The following is a 15,423-nucleotide window of genomic DNA, read 5'->3' on the forward strand; positions in this document are numbered from 1 at the left end:
TTACATTTAAAATTACAACTGCAGATGAAATATGGAATCTTTGTCTAAATACTATAAATCTCTAAATATTTTTTTAAAAATTATGTTGTAAGTTTTAATTATTAGATAATTAAAAGATATTAGAGGAGAATATCTAAAAATATTCAGTAGAAAGTTTTTGTAAAATTATTAACCTATTTTAAAAATATATACATTTTATTTAAATAATTAAAAACCGTTAAGCTTACGAAATACCTAGAGATTTTTCATTTTATCAAATCAGTTAAATTTAGTATTTATCTCGAATTCAATAAAAGTTCACCAGTTGGTTACCTTTGAATAAAAGGAACCACAAGTATTTTAGATACAATGTTCCCCTCTCACAACAGTGGGTTGCTAACCACATTTCTCTAAGTATCATCAAGTAATCATTCCTAGCAATTTCCGCTTCGTTAGCCTAATGGGACGATTCAGTGCCAGAAAAGCGAAATAGATCGAAGGTCTCAGAAGTCGTTTGAAACCTGGTTAGGCTGGTGGAGAAGCAGAGGATTAATTAGGATATTAGGATTTAGTCCTTAACTGACCAAGAAGAATATGGCTGGTAATTACAACACGCGAAATGAAGGATGAGAAAGAACTGCATTCTGTCTTTAATGAATGTTTCTTGGCACCCGAAAGCCCATGTCTGCTTCTTACCGTACGACTATCTAAATTATGCTGTATAAGGAAAAACAAATTTATAAGCTCATTTTCGGGATTTATTACTGCCAGAAACCAAGTAACGTACGGATAGCAAAGTAATCGAAATTACCTTTAAGATTAAAAGATATCTCTACATTTTCGGTATCTGATTGTGTCTGTGCGAAGCAATTAGAAGTACGTTTAAAATATGTCCAATGTGAATTCGTTACAGATGAGTTTTGCATCGGTAGTTTCTTTATAAATCAAGCCTAATATATAAATTTTGTCCTTCTCGTAGTTTGTTTGTGGGTGACTTCCAGAACATCTCATCTTATGCAGTTTATCAATGCATTTTTTCTCTTGAAAAAAAAAAATTATAATTTGCTTAAAATCAATGATTCAACATTTCAAATTCTGTAAATATATAATTTTTTTAAACTATCATATAATTTAAATATTTCATGTCTTATGTAATGACGAAGAAATCTGAGAATTAGTTCTAACCATTGCACTGTAATATGAGACAAAAAAGGTGCGGTTTTCTATTAAAGAGATATTAAAATTAGGACCCATAACTTATTAAATTTAACTAAAGTATTAAAGACACCTGTTTTATTATTACATTTATTTAAACTAATATTACTATTTGAATCATGCAAAATAAAGCTAAATAAGTCAACGATAATTTTAGAAATATATATCTGATTTTAGTGCCTTAAAATGTTTACTAATTTGAAAATATAAATTCGAAACCCTCCCCGCCCTGAAATGTTGTCTAACATTTGTTTTGCCCCTCATCTTCAGATGTAATTATAGAATTATTCCATCCTTATTAAATTTTAATTTTAAATTTTGTATTTTTTTAATTTTAGAAAATATTAGGTGAATCTAACATTTTCATCGTTGTTGTTTTTTTTTCCCATGAAATGTACATGCAAATAAATAAATGCACAAAACGTGAAAATTGAGTCTAAAGAAAAATGCGCAGGCCTAACAACACTTCGACCAGTTTGATTAATTACGGTATAATTATTTATCACTGTAAACAATAATTAAAACCTTATTATTATTTTTTTTAGTAGATGTGACCGCAATTTTTATATATAAAACTTTACTGACCTTGACCATATTCTAACTATAAACTCCAGATTGCATAGAAGACGTCAAAGATTAGTGAAGAAGCAAATATAAGCTTCATTTCAGCATCAAGTCTTTGTCATTATTCCTGGGGGTTCAGATCATTACTTGGGCTATTTGATAACAAATTATACTCCGATAATGGTTACTTGTATTAGTAAGTCGCATTTACGATTGTCTTCTAAGGTTTCAAAGTGGCATAAAATCCAGAGTCTCCGTACAACTACATTCTGGCAATTAACACACAAAAATAAGTTCAAGAAACTACATTTTCTATTTGATTAGTAAAGGAGGAAAGTATCCCCGAAAGTAACAAAAGCCAGAAAGAAAATAAATCAGATAATCATTCAACTTGTTAAGACGTCGTTTACCATAAATCCGCTCTTTCCCATTCTTTTCTTCATAAACATCTGCCTACGGGAGACTATTGTTGACATTCTCATTTGCGTTTGGATCACCGACGCGAACATAAGCAGTTGTTTCATGCTTTGGGTTGAGTAGGTTTGCATCAATACAAGTGAAGATGTAACCGCTCGTAGCTGTACCATGTACAAGCATTGGGTTTGCCTTAATTAGCAGTTTTGTCGTTAATACTCAGTGCAAGACAGAAAGAAAAAGAAACGACATGACATCTGTTTCGTTAAGCACGTGTCCAAGCCAACAAATCAAGCGTGACATCTAACGGGCGAAGATGCGAAGTTTATTCGTGGCTACCCATTCTGGTTTCCCATAGCAACAGCACCGGAAATACCAATTTTCTACACAATTTTAACTAAATTGCTGTTTCCAATCGACCATGTATTAATTCATTAATGTTGTAGAGAGTGTATCATACACCTCTATAGTATTAGACTAACCAAGCTTTGAGATAGTTTAATTATCGTTAAGGAAAAGATGCAAATTCTGCAGAAAAGGAATTCTTCACTTAATTTAGGTTATCGCCGTTATTCGAAGATTCGACAGAGTCGTTTTTAGCAAATAATTGGTAATTGTTGCACTAGCAACAATCTCTAGTTCTAACAATCGAATTCTATCGGTTGTTGTAGCAACAGTCGTTATAGTAACAATTATTCATTGTTGCAGATCGAATATTGTCCAGGCAGCGAAACTTGCTATTTTTTGTTGGCTTAATTAGAACTGTAGTATTTACTGTTACTATAGTGTGTCGAATTATTAAATATTAGATTTCCTGTTAAAGAAACACTTTTAATACATTTTAAAACAATAAATGCATAACTATTGGAATAAAAGATCGCTGAATACATCAAAATAAGATTCTAAAAGTTATTCTATTGCGTTTTTCGAGTATTTTAAATATTTTACACGTTTCTCTTGCAACAAAAAAGTACTGATAGGGGTTTGTCATTACTTGATGTTTATTCAGTTGTTGCTTTCTACAGATCTGGAATATTTCTTTCATAGAGAAAAAACAAACAAACAAACAAAGTTTTGCTTTGTATTGTTTGAAGACAAACCTTAAGAAGTATCTTAAATCGGATTTCGTGGACAAGAAGTAGCTGCCCGCGTAGTTATATAGAGAATCTGACAACAATGATAGCAGAAGTTAGCTGAGCAATTTCCTCCTTGTGGGAATACCACCACACGCCGTTTTGGCTGCGTAATCAGGCGTTAGCGATATGCGAAAAGCAGCCGCAATGCTTTATATACGATGTGTGTCTGTGTCACGTGGTACTCACTTTTATTCAGGCCTGTAATATGTACTGGTGCTTACATTTGAAAAGATATAAACAGTGTCAAAATAAATTTTAATTAAAATATGCACGGATTTATTCTCTTATTGTCATTTTATTTACGATATTAATTCAATGATTATGCCTTAAAATCACATTTCAATCTAACGAGCTGAATTTTAAAAATGTTTACTTCAAAAAAAGATTCCAAATAAAACACTTTGGGCATATTAAAACAATTGCGATCAACAATAATTTAATACATTATTTAAAAATTTTTTTAAATAAAATAAGAGTAATAAATACATTTCTTATGTACCCGTAATAAATTATTTTACAGTAATAAATTCCTTATCTAGCCCTAAAACTCTTTGTTCTTTATTTCATTCTATTCATAATTGTATTTTTTTACTATAATGTCAATTTACGTAACTATTTTAATAAGGAAAATCTTTCAACTTTGAACTTGGTGGGTCCCAATAATTGTTTTTATTTCATCTTCATGATAAAGAAGATCAACATTTCTTATTGAACTTGCAAGAATTTCCATTTCTTAAATTTCCTTGAAGAAATCTTCATCTTGTTTGTTATCAGATAGAAAATCCCATGCAGAATTTAAAATATCACATCCTGTATTCTTTTGAATACTTTGTATAACACAAGAAAGAAATCAGAAAGAAAGAAATCACCCCAGATCAAAAGCTAGAATTCATATATTTTGTGAATGACGCAGAGAACTGGTTATGGATGATAATTGAGTTTTTTTTTTTTTTTTTTTTTTAACGAGAACATCGCATTATGAAAAATCACTTAGGGTGTTCTTATCACATTCAGCTAAAATGTGTAGAAAATTTTCTAATTTAAAAGGAATATATAGGATTAAACAAGGTCAGAAAATCTCTCTCTGTTACGAATCTTGATCATCCTAACTAGAATAATTTTTAATCATTTTGTATTTTCAAATGTCGCTTACCAGCATGATTACTGTCAAAACGGTACCAGATTTCACCAAGCCGAAACTATATTTTATTTACTTCTACTAGTTCGGATTTTATGTCATATTCAGAAATTTTCTAAAAACATTGATATCTTTTTTTTTTTTTTTATTTCAAGAAATTAAAACCAATTATAACCGATACGGAAATTGAATAGACATTTCTTTGTAAAATTAAAAAATATATATTCATTCCTGACTTTAATTATGTATTTTCAGCTTTTATCATTGCGATCTTAGTTGGAAATAGAACACTATTATTGCTACGGACAGTCATAGGAAGTCCAACGCCACCTATCGCTTGCTAGAAAATTTACACATGACAAACGTTTGAACGAACTAATTATGCATGGCTTATTTTTGCTCTCGTAATTTTGTTCAGAAGATATACACAAGAGTTCAAATATGGCGTTATTTATTCCTTATGTACTGTACAATTGATAACGATGGCAGTGCTTTTTTTTTATATAAAACTTTTCTTTTGAAGGAAATGTTCGCTATAAAACCTCTGTACAATGCTAGATAATTAAAATAACCCTTTTCGTTTGTGGCTTTTTTTTCTGCCATGGCTCCTGCTTTCTGAAAGATGCATGGCTCATTGAGCACCCCCTGGTGATCACATGCGAGAGTGGATGAACAAATTTGTGTTTTTTTCCTTTGTTTATTATTGTATTCATTGTGAGATTACTACCTCATGCGTACCATGTTGCCTTGAAGAGATTTATCTACATGTCATGCGTTGAAAGAAGACCTTAGTCAAGAGAAAAGAAAGATGAAGAATCTAGTAAGAGAAATAGATGGCTTCAACTCATCCAGTTCGCCATTGTCTCTGGGACAGCTCGGATCGTACCTTATAAACAGAATTTGTATATCACTTGATTTTTTATGATTAATCACAGTTACAACTTGTAGAGCTAAAGGAAAAGGGAAAACAGAAGAATAAAAAAAATCATCAAATGAATGGCGAAGGACAAAATGTATTTCATCCAATTGCAATGCAAAACTACATACACCGAATATGCGGATATAAAACAAACATAGAAAAGCAGATAGCAAACAAATGTGTTTTACTATCTCTGTTCAGCGTTTAAAAAAACAGATTTCAATAAAATAAAATCAACATCGATTTTATAAGATCCTAAATAACCTCAAGCTCCGAGAAGAACTACACCACTTAATTCCTAAATGATTGCAAGGCGGCATAGTCCACAAAAGGTATTTTTTCCTTATTCATTTAAACAGCTATTTAATGTTTCTGTCTGGATTAGCTGAGACTTATATGGATGCGTCTCCGTAGACTAGTAGTAAGAAGACCTTTAATCTTCATGTCTATAACCTTTTTATAAAAATATTTCCACCCTAGACGAATTAGCTGGTCTCATTAAAAAAATGCTAACGCCTTTTATTCCCTTATAGGGAGTAGGAGAGACCATTTTAGTCCTATCTAGGTTTTGGAGACTGAGTGGGCAGTTCAATCTCCACTGGTAGCTGATCAGAAACTGGCCCATTACTATCACTAATTATAAACAGCATCCAATGAAGAGACAACTGGCATGTGTCCCATCTTGTGGTCCATAATCCTAACACAATATGTAATTGTCTGAAATAGTGTGGGTTCTAGGGTTGATTTTCTTGAGTTTACAGGACGAAAAACCTGGTTTTCCCATGCTAGAGGTCGAATAACTCCGAACCGGTCTATAGCATGGACAACCAGGTCGAAGAAAGGGTAAAGGCTTAGAAAAAGTTCCTAAAGACTAGAAAATTAAAAGTCTTTCTTCGGGAGACTTAGCGCAGAGGATGAAAACGTTACTGCATCCTCGATGCTACACAAGCCTCCCGGTCTCATAAGGCTATGGAAAAGGTTTTCGTCCACGAGACATAAGATTTACAACCTGGTATATATACAAATCAGTCACTGAACACAGAAACAGTTAACGGGCATTGCTTTGACCATAATTTTCCACTTAAACGAAACCAAGCTTAGCTCCATGCAAAGAGCAATAATAAAACTCCCAGCCCCCAAAAAGCAGATTTATTTTGCTGGAACAGGGAAGGGTAGTAGATTTTGTGTATTCTTGGAAAATCTGAAAGAGTTTAACGACACTTTAATAACAAAAATAATAAGATAATATTTCAGTTATTTTTTTCTACATTCGTATTCCTCTAAGATGACAGTCTCTATAGTCTTGATCTAATAATATTAAAACCTGCAAATATTACATGGTTGTTAAATAATTTTGTCGATGACGTAGTAGCTATTTTTGTGCGAAACACAAACAAAAATCTGGCATACTACAATGTGGAGCTATTTTTATAGAAAACAAAGCTTTATTAAGATTATAGACACATTATTTTTACTTCATATGAAGGGTACCGGCTTTGTTGTTGCCTTAGAAGATTTTTAATGTTACGTTAGCGGCCTAGTTGGAGAGTTGCCCGCACCCTGATTGTTAATCTACTACACAGATGTAAGTGGACCTTGTTCGTCGTGCAAACGCCATCGTTTTGCAATACTCAGGGGTCTGACTTTTCTTCTTAACACACTGTACGGGACATTTGGGAACGCGAAAAAAAGTGCCTACCATCTGGAAAAGTCAAGACTAGCTTACACATAAGTGTTTCCAAGCGCCATTCCTAAGATTAAGTTTTAATACTCTTTGTAACAGGAAATAATAGTATGTTTTCCACTAATTAACTTTTCTTTAAAAAATAAACTAAAACAATAAAAAAGACAGCCACACGCTAAAGCGTACTGGTAGGTATGAAGTTGAAGATATCCCCCCTTTCAACAGCATTTTTTTAAAAAATATATTTCGAGTTAAATGATTGCATTTATTATAATACTTGTTGATTTTTTAATTAAAATTCACAACTAATCAGAGAACTGATTTAGAAAAACTATTAAGCTTATTCTCATGTAGAATAAAAGAGAGAGAGAGAGAGAGAGAGAGAGAGAGAGAAAAAAAAATCACTCATTCTTATTGCATTAATATAACGTGGCCAACAGCATCACATAAAATGGAATTACGAGTTTGGTTCTTGTTAAGTTAGACAGATAGGTAGAGAGAGAGAATGATCTCATTAATCTCTCTATCCTAGCAGAAATTTCAATTTTTCACTCTATGAATAGATGTAGTGGTATAGGAGAATCCTTGCATAAGAATGGAGTGAATATTCGGATGAAAGAAAAAAAAAAAAACGGATTATCAAACAGTCAGTAATGGGCAATGGATATCCAATATCGAAGCCAGTGGTATAGTTTTAATAAATTTATCTTTTAAAACTGTAATTATAGTCAATTTGTCTATGAACGATTCATCAAATCTACTATATTAACGAAATGTAAAACTAATGAAATTTTCTTCGCCTCACTACTCGGTTTATGAAAAAAAAAAAAAAACATTTCAAAATTGCTTTGATTAATATATGTCATAATTTTTCAGAAATAATTTGTTTTTGAATATAATGTAATAGAATTTGACTAGTTCTAATTGCTGGCAGCTTTATTGTTTCTCCTATGCTAAAAGAATTCCAATATTTTAAAACTGATTTTATTCAGTTAAATAAACTTTAAATGAATTAAATAATGCAACGTTTGATTTGACAATTATGTTGTTATTTCACCAATAAATGTTCGTTTAATCTTGAAGAACCATGAAATATTCTCCTCGTCTCTCTTCCCCAGTATGATTAAATTAATGAAATATTTTACCATTTATCTATGTTCGCTTTGCACTTTAAATAGTCTAAAGTGTTGACAAAAGCCAGGTTTTCCGTAATTCAGTGTCTTCGTTCATTATCTGTTCGTACAGCCTAACTGTCAGGAAAGGTTTGCTGAGCGTTTAATAGACAGAGACATCTGTTCACAAAGGACAGCTCCGGACTTTAGTTTAATAAACGTTAAACAGCGCCGAATCAGCGACAAATACGTTTTTCTTGTTGGTATTAAAGAAACTGCATAAATAAACTCAAACTATAGTAAACAAAATCAAAATTTCCGATAATTTTAAAAAGTTTAAAAATAAAGTATTATAAAAAAATAAATGGTGTTAGAATTATTTTAAAAAATATTATTTATTTTTATTAATAATACTTAGTGTTTTTAATTTTCTTAGTGTTAAGAAAATTTTAATTTTAATGTCCTTATTTTAATATGAAAATAAATCTATTTTCATGTGAAAATAATGATAAATGATAATTTTCATGTGAAAATAATGATAAATAAATATCCTATAAATTTATTACTGCACATGAAATTCTATTTACACATTTGTAAACATTCAAAGCAAAAAAAAAAATGAATCAAGATAGGTTGTCAGTTAATTCTCAATAATGCACATTATATAGTTCTATCAAAAGATGATTTATAAAAGTAATTTAATAAAATAAAATATTAAAAGTTAAGAAAAACTTTAAAATAAAAAAAGTTTAATAATATTTATTACTTTTATTACAAAATAGAAAACGGGCATACACCATTTTGTATTTTGAATCTGATAACTGATCAATCTTTGTTTTCCTGCTAAAGTATTTTTTTTTTCTTTTCCCGAATGCGCTTATTTAAAACTTAGATTTTGCTGATGGACGTATTCAGGTACTCAACCGCAATCGACAAAGTACCGTTTTAAATGTATTCTCTATGCGAAACGTATCGTTGAGTTTAATATGATGGTTAATTTTACGCTTCCTGCAACGGTCGATCAGAAAAAAAAAAAAAAGCGAAGCCATCGAGGAAATTTCACCCGTTTATAATAATTCATGAATGTCTAACAGCTTAATAAATCGGGCTGATGGGAAAATTTTCTGTTATGTGGATCATTAAATTAGATTCATCCAGATGATGGCAAAAGGTTCTGAACTCAATTTTTTTCTCATCAGTGACAGATTCGGAAACTGCCATGATGCGTAAAAAGAATAGAAAAAACATCCAGAATAAAGAAAAAAAATATTTAAAACTTGACACCTGATTAATATATACAACACAAACAATAAGAGTTAGAGCTTAGAAAGAAATTTATAAAATATATTTAAAATTATTTATTTTTGTTCCAAAATTCAAATCGAGTCTCTAAAAAAAATTTAAATGACTACTTACTGAGTGGTAGGAGAAAGAAGAATGGGAACCAGCACAAAATAAATACACCAACAACGATACCAAGTGTCTTGGCAGCTTTTTTCTGTCTTCTGAACTTGGCCAATCGTCCCTGAAGGCCTGGCAGAATCAATTTAGGCAGTGTCTTACTTCCATTCTGAGAGTTTGTCCTGCTGGTTGTAACCAGGTGGCTATTTCCCGCGTGCACACGTAGCGTTAGCTCCTCAGTGTGGGATTTTCCAGCACCTTTCACAACCTTAACTCCAGTCTCAAGAAACCTTGTCTGACGCACCGCAGCTTTATAGATTCGGTGGTAGACTAAGAGAATGACCACAGTGGGGATGTAGAAAGAGAACAAGACGGAAAAGACTACATAGCCCGTCTGCTTTGTCATCTCACAGGCATAGGGGTCTTCGGGTGGAGGGTCCTTCCATCCGAGAAGGGGTCCGACGGATATAGCGAATGACAGGATCCATACAAACACACAACTGACTGTTGCACGTTTGTGGGTAACGATTGTGGAGTAAGTGAGGGGTCGGGTGACACCGATGTACCTGTCTATACTGATCACACAAAGGCTGAGGATAGATGCAGTACAACACAGTACGTCTGTAGCTGCCCAGATGTTACAGAAAACTTGACCGAAAAACCACTTTTTTTCGAGGAGTTCAAGGCTGGCGGAGAAGGGGAGAACACTGACACCTAATAACAGATCCGCCAAGGCGAGGTTCACTATGAAACAATTCGTTGTCGTCCTCAGCGACGGGTTAAGAAACATGGAAATTAGAACCAGGAGGTTACCGATTATAGTGACTACAATAATCACCACTAAGAGAGATCCTTTTAAGAAAATACCAGTTAACTGCATAGCAAATAGTCCAGCTGCCGTGTTGTTTTGGGCTGTTCGACTCCAGCCACTTCCGTTACTGCTACCCTCCATATCACAAACTTCAGTGATATTAACGGGTGGTTCCATGTTATAAGACAGAGTTCAGGTTCATTATTGCCATGGCGAAGCCATCAAAAGCAGAGTCTAAGCTCCTAGGTGGACAATATGTTAGCACCCGGAGTAGCTGAACTTTTGTCACGCGATCACCAAATAAATAACTGAACGAAGTTGAGTGTACCATTAATACTTCTTAACAGTTCTTCAAAGTTCATAGAAAACGCTATTTTTCCATTTCTCTCTTCTTTTTTTTTCTTTCCACAAAGCTAAGCAATAAACTAGTTGGTGTGCTTAACTTTATCTGGATCTAATCCTGAAATAAACAAGAAAGAATTAGTAACCTAGTAATATTTAAATTCGATTAGTACTGTCTAAATAGAACACTTTTTTTATAATTTTTTTAATATATATCCATTTATTTTACTTTTAAAATTTTACATATAAAAATCAACACTGACGACAGTATATTCAAACATCGCTCAATTTGCACAGGATTTCAACAAAAGGATGGCGATATTTTCAATGAAGACATTGAAAAAAAAAAAAGATACAGCAATAATAAATGTCGCGAATGAGAGAAGTATGAAATTTTTATTTATTTGGGATTAACAAGTGTATCCCTCCAACATTTCTAGAATAACTGTAGTGTCTCTATTAATTGTTGTGATGAACTCACTTCTGATATGTACATTTTATCCTTTGCGTATTCTATTTAAAAATAAATCTGTCGTTAAGTTCCTGACCACGAGCTTGTCAGGAACTTAGTCCTTTTCTACCCATTCGAGAAACGGGCATCCAAAACGTCCAATAGATTTAGCTTTTCACAACACTGCCAGTTTCTCTAAATAGATTACACCAGCCAATCACTAGATACATTTATCAAGTGGGTTGGCCTAGTAGACTCGCATAAATTCTAGTTGCACACGAACCACGGACTCTAATTTTGTGTATTATTGAATACACTCGAAATATATAATTTTATACAAACCAAAGCTTTTTTTTTTTTTTTGCTGGTTTGGTTTTCTGCGTGGTATATCCCCAGGATATACCCCCGAGACAACCCTTTCCCGCTAACTCAGGTTTAGTTGGATAGGCATTCATAAATATTCCTGATGTCCTCATAGGGATGCCCACTCGGGTATTTCCGGGAATGTGTCATCCTTCAGAAAGCCTTGGAAAGACATCACCTACCCACCCACCCATACAGAAATGATATCTCCAGACATAATTAGTTGCTGTGGAAATCAATTCAATCTATAGAAATAGAACAGAGAATAAGAATATTGTTCTGTTGAATAGATATTTTAAGTAATCAACATCCCGTTTTGATATACGGCATAATTACAAATGTCTGCAATTGCGATAAGCTGATCTTTAGATATTTCAACTCGATAAGTGGAAAGACAGATAGAGAGAATAATCTCTAAAATAAAAGACAAAGATGAAACTTCAAAGACCAACGCTGAAAATCTTTTTAAATTCATCCAGGTGATCAACATTGTATGTATATATCTATATAGATAGATAGATATGTGTATGTTTTTTTTTTATAGATAGATATGTGTATATATATATATTTTATAGATAGATGTGTGTGTGTGTGTGTGTGTGTGTGTGTATATATATATATTTTTTTTAATTTTTTTTATTCAACTTGTTAAAATATACATACATTAGACGATAGGTAACAAGTCCTTATCCTTATAAGGACTGGCTTAAAGGGGCGAAACAAGAGTGCTTTTCATCTTCCCGTTATCTGTAGAGGACAGTGTAGGGATAAGGTATTATTGAGCTATCAAAGCTCTGATCATGGCAGGAGGGTAACAGCAATAGCCATTCTCTAAAAATTCGGACGATCCCTAGGCCACTCAATAGTGGACGAAAGACCACCTATCTCAGCGTTGGCTCCACTCAGTGATGGCCTTCCTCCTACACACCACCACCGAGCAGAACCGCTCATATTCCGAAGAAAAGCATTCACCAACAAAGCCCCTCAGCGGGCCGTGCCGGAGACTCAAATTGCTCCGTTAAGGCAAAAACCTTAAGAGAGCGTACTCATAACTCTCGAATCTCAGCGCCCCGTGGAGTAACAGCAAAAGCCGAGCCTCAGTTAAACTTCTTTGGTACAGCACCGCCATTTATTACCCTCCAAGGGTTCATTCTTTATGAAATGCATTTATTTTATTAAAAGGTGTAACTACACAGTTATTAAAATATGGAACTTTTTAAAAATATTCATAATAATATCATATAAAATGAAGATATGTTTTTATATTTTACTATTTTTTATTATAAAATAAACTTTCATGCTTAATCTTATCGTAGTTAAGATCTTTAAAAACTTTGCCACTCACATCTACTAAGCGATAGGATCTTTGAATTATAATAACTTCCGAAGTATTTTTAACTCATTAGCATGGAAAAAATGGTGCTAGGGAGGTGTCTAGAGTGCATCGATAAAATAGGACATGGAAACTTAATGGATGAAGTTAGGAGTAACCCGACCTAAAATTCATTAAGTAATGTGCTAGAAAGATGGATTTGTGTGATTACTTAAAATGGCTCGCCAAGCCTCACAATTGGAACAAGCTAGTCACTAGTCACACGTGATGAAGCTAAGGGATATCGATGGGCAATTTCAACCTCATCATGTATTAAAATATATAATTGGTTAGTTAATACTCTTCCGATCCTCTTGATAAATGCTCAAATCTAGGCACCGCAGGATAATTGGATCAGCCTGAAGTTATATTGTAGTCTGTTCAGCGCACACACACACACACGCACACACACACACACAAAAAAAAACTTTAAAAAAAGTTGTTCAAGAAGGACAACATGTTCATTGGGTGTGGTTACTGATAACGTTCTTACTTACTCCCTATTGGATCGGACATCTCCACCATAGAGTCGGACAATTTCCATTATGAAGGCTGTAGAAGATGTCCGACTAATGAGATAACTGAAGCAGTCGTTGGAGAATCTAATGCTGCAGCTTCACTGCAGTGCCATAGAAGGAAACAAAATTCTCAGTGGTTAAACTGCAATGAAATTCGGGTCTGTACGTAAAGTAAGATCTCTTTTCATTCGGTTATCCTCTTATTTCTTGTCTAATTCCTCGTTTAAATTTTCTCTAAGTTAAAACGATCGTATCTATTATTATAGAAAAATGAAATTCTGTAATCATTTCGTTTTTCTTACTATCAAAATTGAATCTTTCACTTTATGTGATAGGAAACGATCTAAAACTTTATCGATAACTATTATAATTTAATATCAGGTTCTAATGTGGACTTATTTTATCGGGAAGCAACAAATTGCAAAAGTGTAAAAAACATAGTTAACGAAAATTCGTTTAGGACACTTAGACATATTTCAATATGCACAACCCTCAGCGCACTCATTTTTCCATTAGGAAAAGTGTTATTATTATATTAGTATACTATAATAATACTTTAGTATTAATGTATTAAAAGGAACAAGACATTAGCAAATTTTCATTAATCTCATTCGTTAATTTCATTTTAGTTCATTAGTTGAAATATAAAATGCATTCTGAATTATGTAATTTTTTTTCTGTAAAAGCGCATTGCTAGTTATTACACCTTCAAATAAATGGTATAAAGTTCATAATTAAATGAATCCTTAAATGAGGAAAGTTGTTTTAACTGAATATAGAGGGCGCTACATTATAGCTAACAAATACTTATGTCGAAAATTTTCTGCACATTCCGAAGAGTGGATCATAATGAGGAAGTAGCAGACTCAGAAAAAATTGTTCTTCCTGAACAGAATCGCGTATTCCTTTCTTTCTAGATAGACTACAATGAAAATGAACTTAAAGAACAGGTAAATACATCACTAGTATTTAATTTTGATGGAAGATTGCTTGATAATTTATGAATTCATTAATAAATGCGACTTATCTAATTTTAAATTACAAGAATTACTCTAATTTGGAGATTTACAGCAACTTGTAGAAAAATGAACCTATAACTAGCTAATATGCAGAAACCATCTCACACATTGTGATGGAAAAAAAAAAGCAATAATCAAATTACTTAATATTAAAATTTGACAGTAAAGTACATGTTAAAAGTAAAAGTATTCCATGCAGAGCAGCACACTCTAAATCACTGCTTCCGAAACTTCTGGATGTCAGGGGCCCCCTTTGGAAAAATTAAAATATTTCAAGGCCCTCCCCCTCGAAAAAAAATCGTAATATAGACATATATATATATACACACACACACACATACATATATATATATATACATATATATTACATATATTATAATAAAATATAATATTATATATAATATAGACATATATAATAGATATATTATCCGCGGGGTTTGGTTCCATCTTCTTCCGCGGATAGTAGCGAACGCTATATATACTATGTTTTTTCCTATACATAAATACCTATGACAAAGTTTAATTTATAAATTACGCAGAGTAAGAAACAACAATAACTAATAATAAAACAGAACAATTATAACAACATACTGTAATAAAGTTATCTGAATGTGAATGGAATCTTAGCAACTTCCCAGATGTGTGTAGCTTTCTCCACCTTGCAACGAGTTACCCTGGTGTTGGACAATCTCTGTGATCAGCCGAACTGTCTATTACTAAAAGAAAGAGCTATACGGCTTCATTTCGGCGATGTAAAATTACATAAGCAAAGTGGATATCAGATCCAACATTATTTCAAAATCGAATGTTGGTAGAGACTATGAAAGTTTCGTAAGTTGACCATTCGTATGTCAATATCTTCGGACCGGAGTTGACCGCGGATACGGGTGTCCTACTGTATAGACATATAATATAATATAATATAATATTGATAATTTATGAATTCGTTAATAAATGTGACTTACATATCACTCGGGAGGTCGCA

At 32.7% G+C, this 15,423-nt stretch overlaps 1 protein-coding gene across 1 annotated transcript in view; it reads right to left on the minus strand.

Moving 5' to 3' along the window:
- Positions 1–15,423, minus strand: part of LOC150107554 (alpha-1A adrenergic receptor-like) — a 44,075-nt gene that overhangs the window by 4,014 nt on the left and 24,638 nt on the right. The window contains exon 2 of the mRNA XM_090392127.1: positions 9,578–10,833. Coding sequence (XP_090248253.1) covers positions 9,578–10,550 — 973 coding nt within the window. The 5' untranslated portion in view covers positions 10,551–10,833. The remainder of the gene's footprint in view (positions 1–9,577; positions 10,834–15,423) is intronic.

This window comes from Typopeltis vanoorti, chromosome 4, assembly GCF_054136105.1.
Source record: "Typopeltis vanoorti isolate ZY-2024b chromosome 4, IOZ_Tvanoo_1.0, whole genome shotgun sequence".
In the NCBI taxonomy this organism is placed as follows: Eukaryota; Metazoa; Arthropoda; class Arachnida; order Uropygi; family Thelyphonidae; genus Typopeltis; species Typopeltis vanoorti.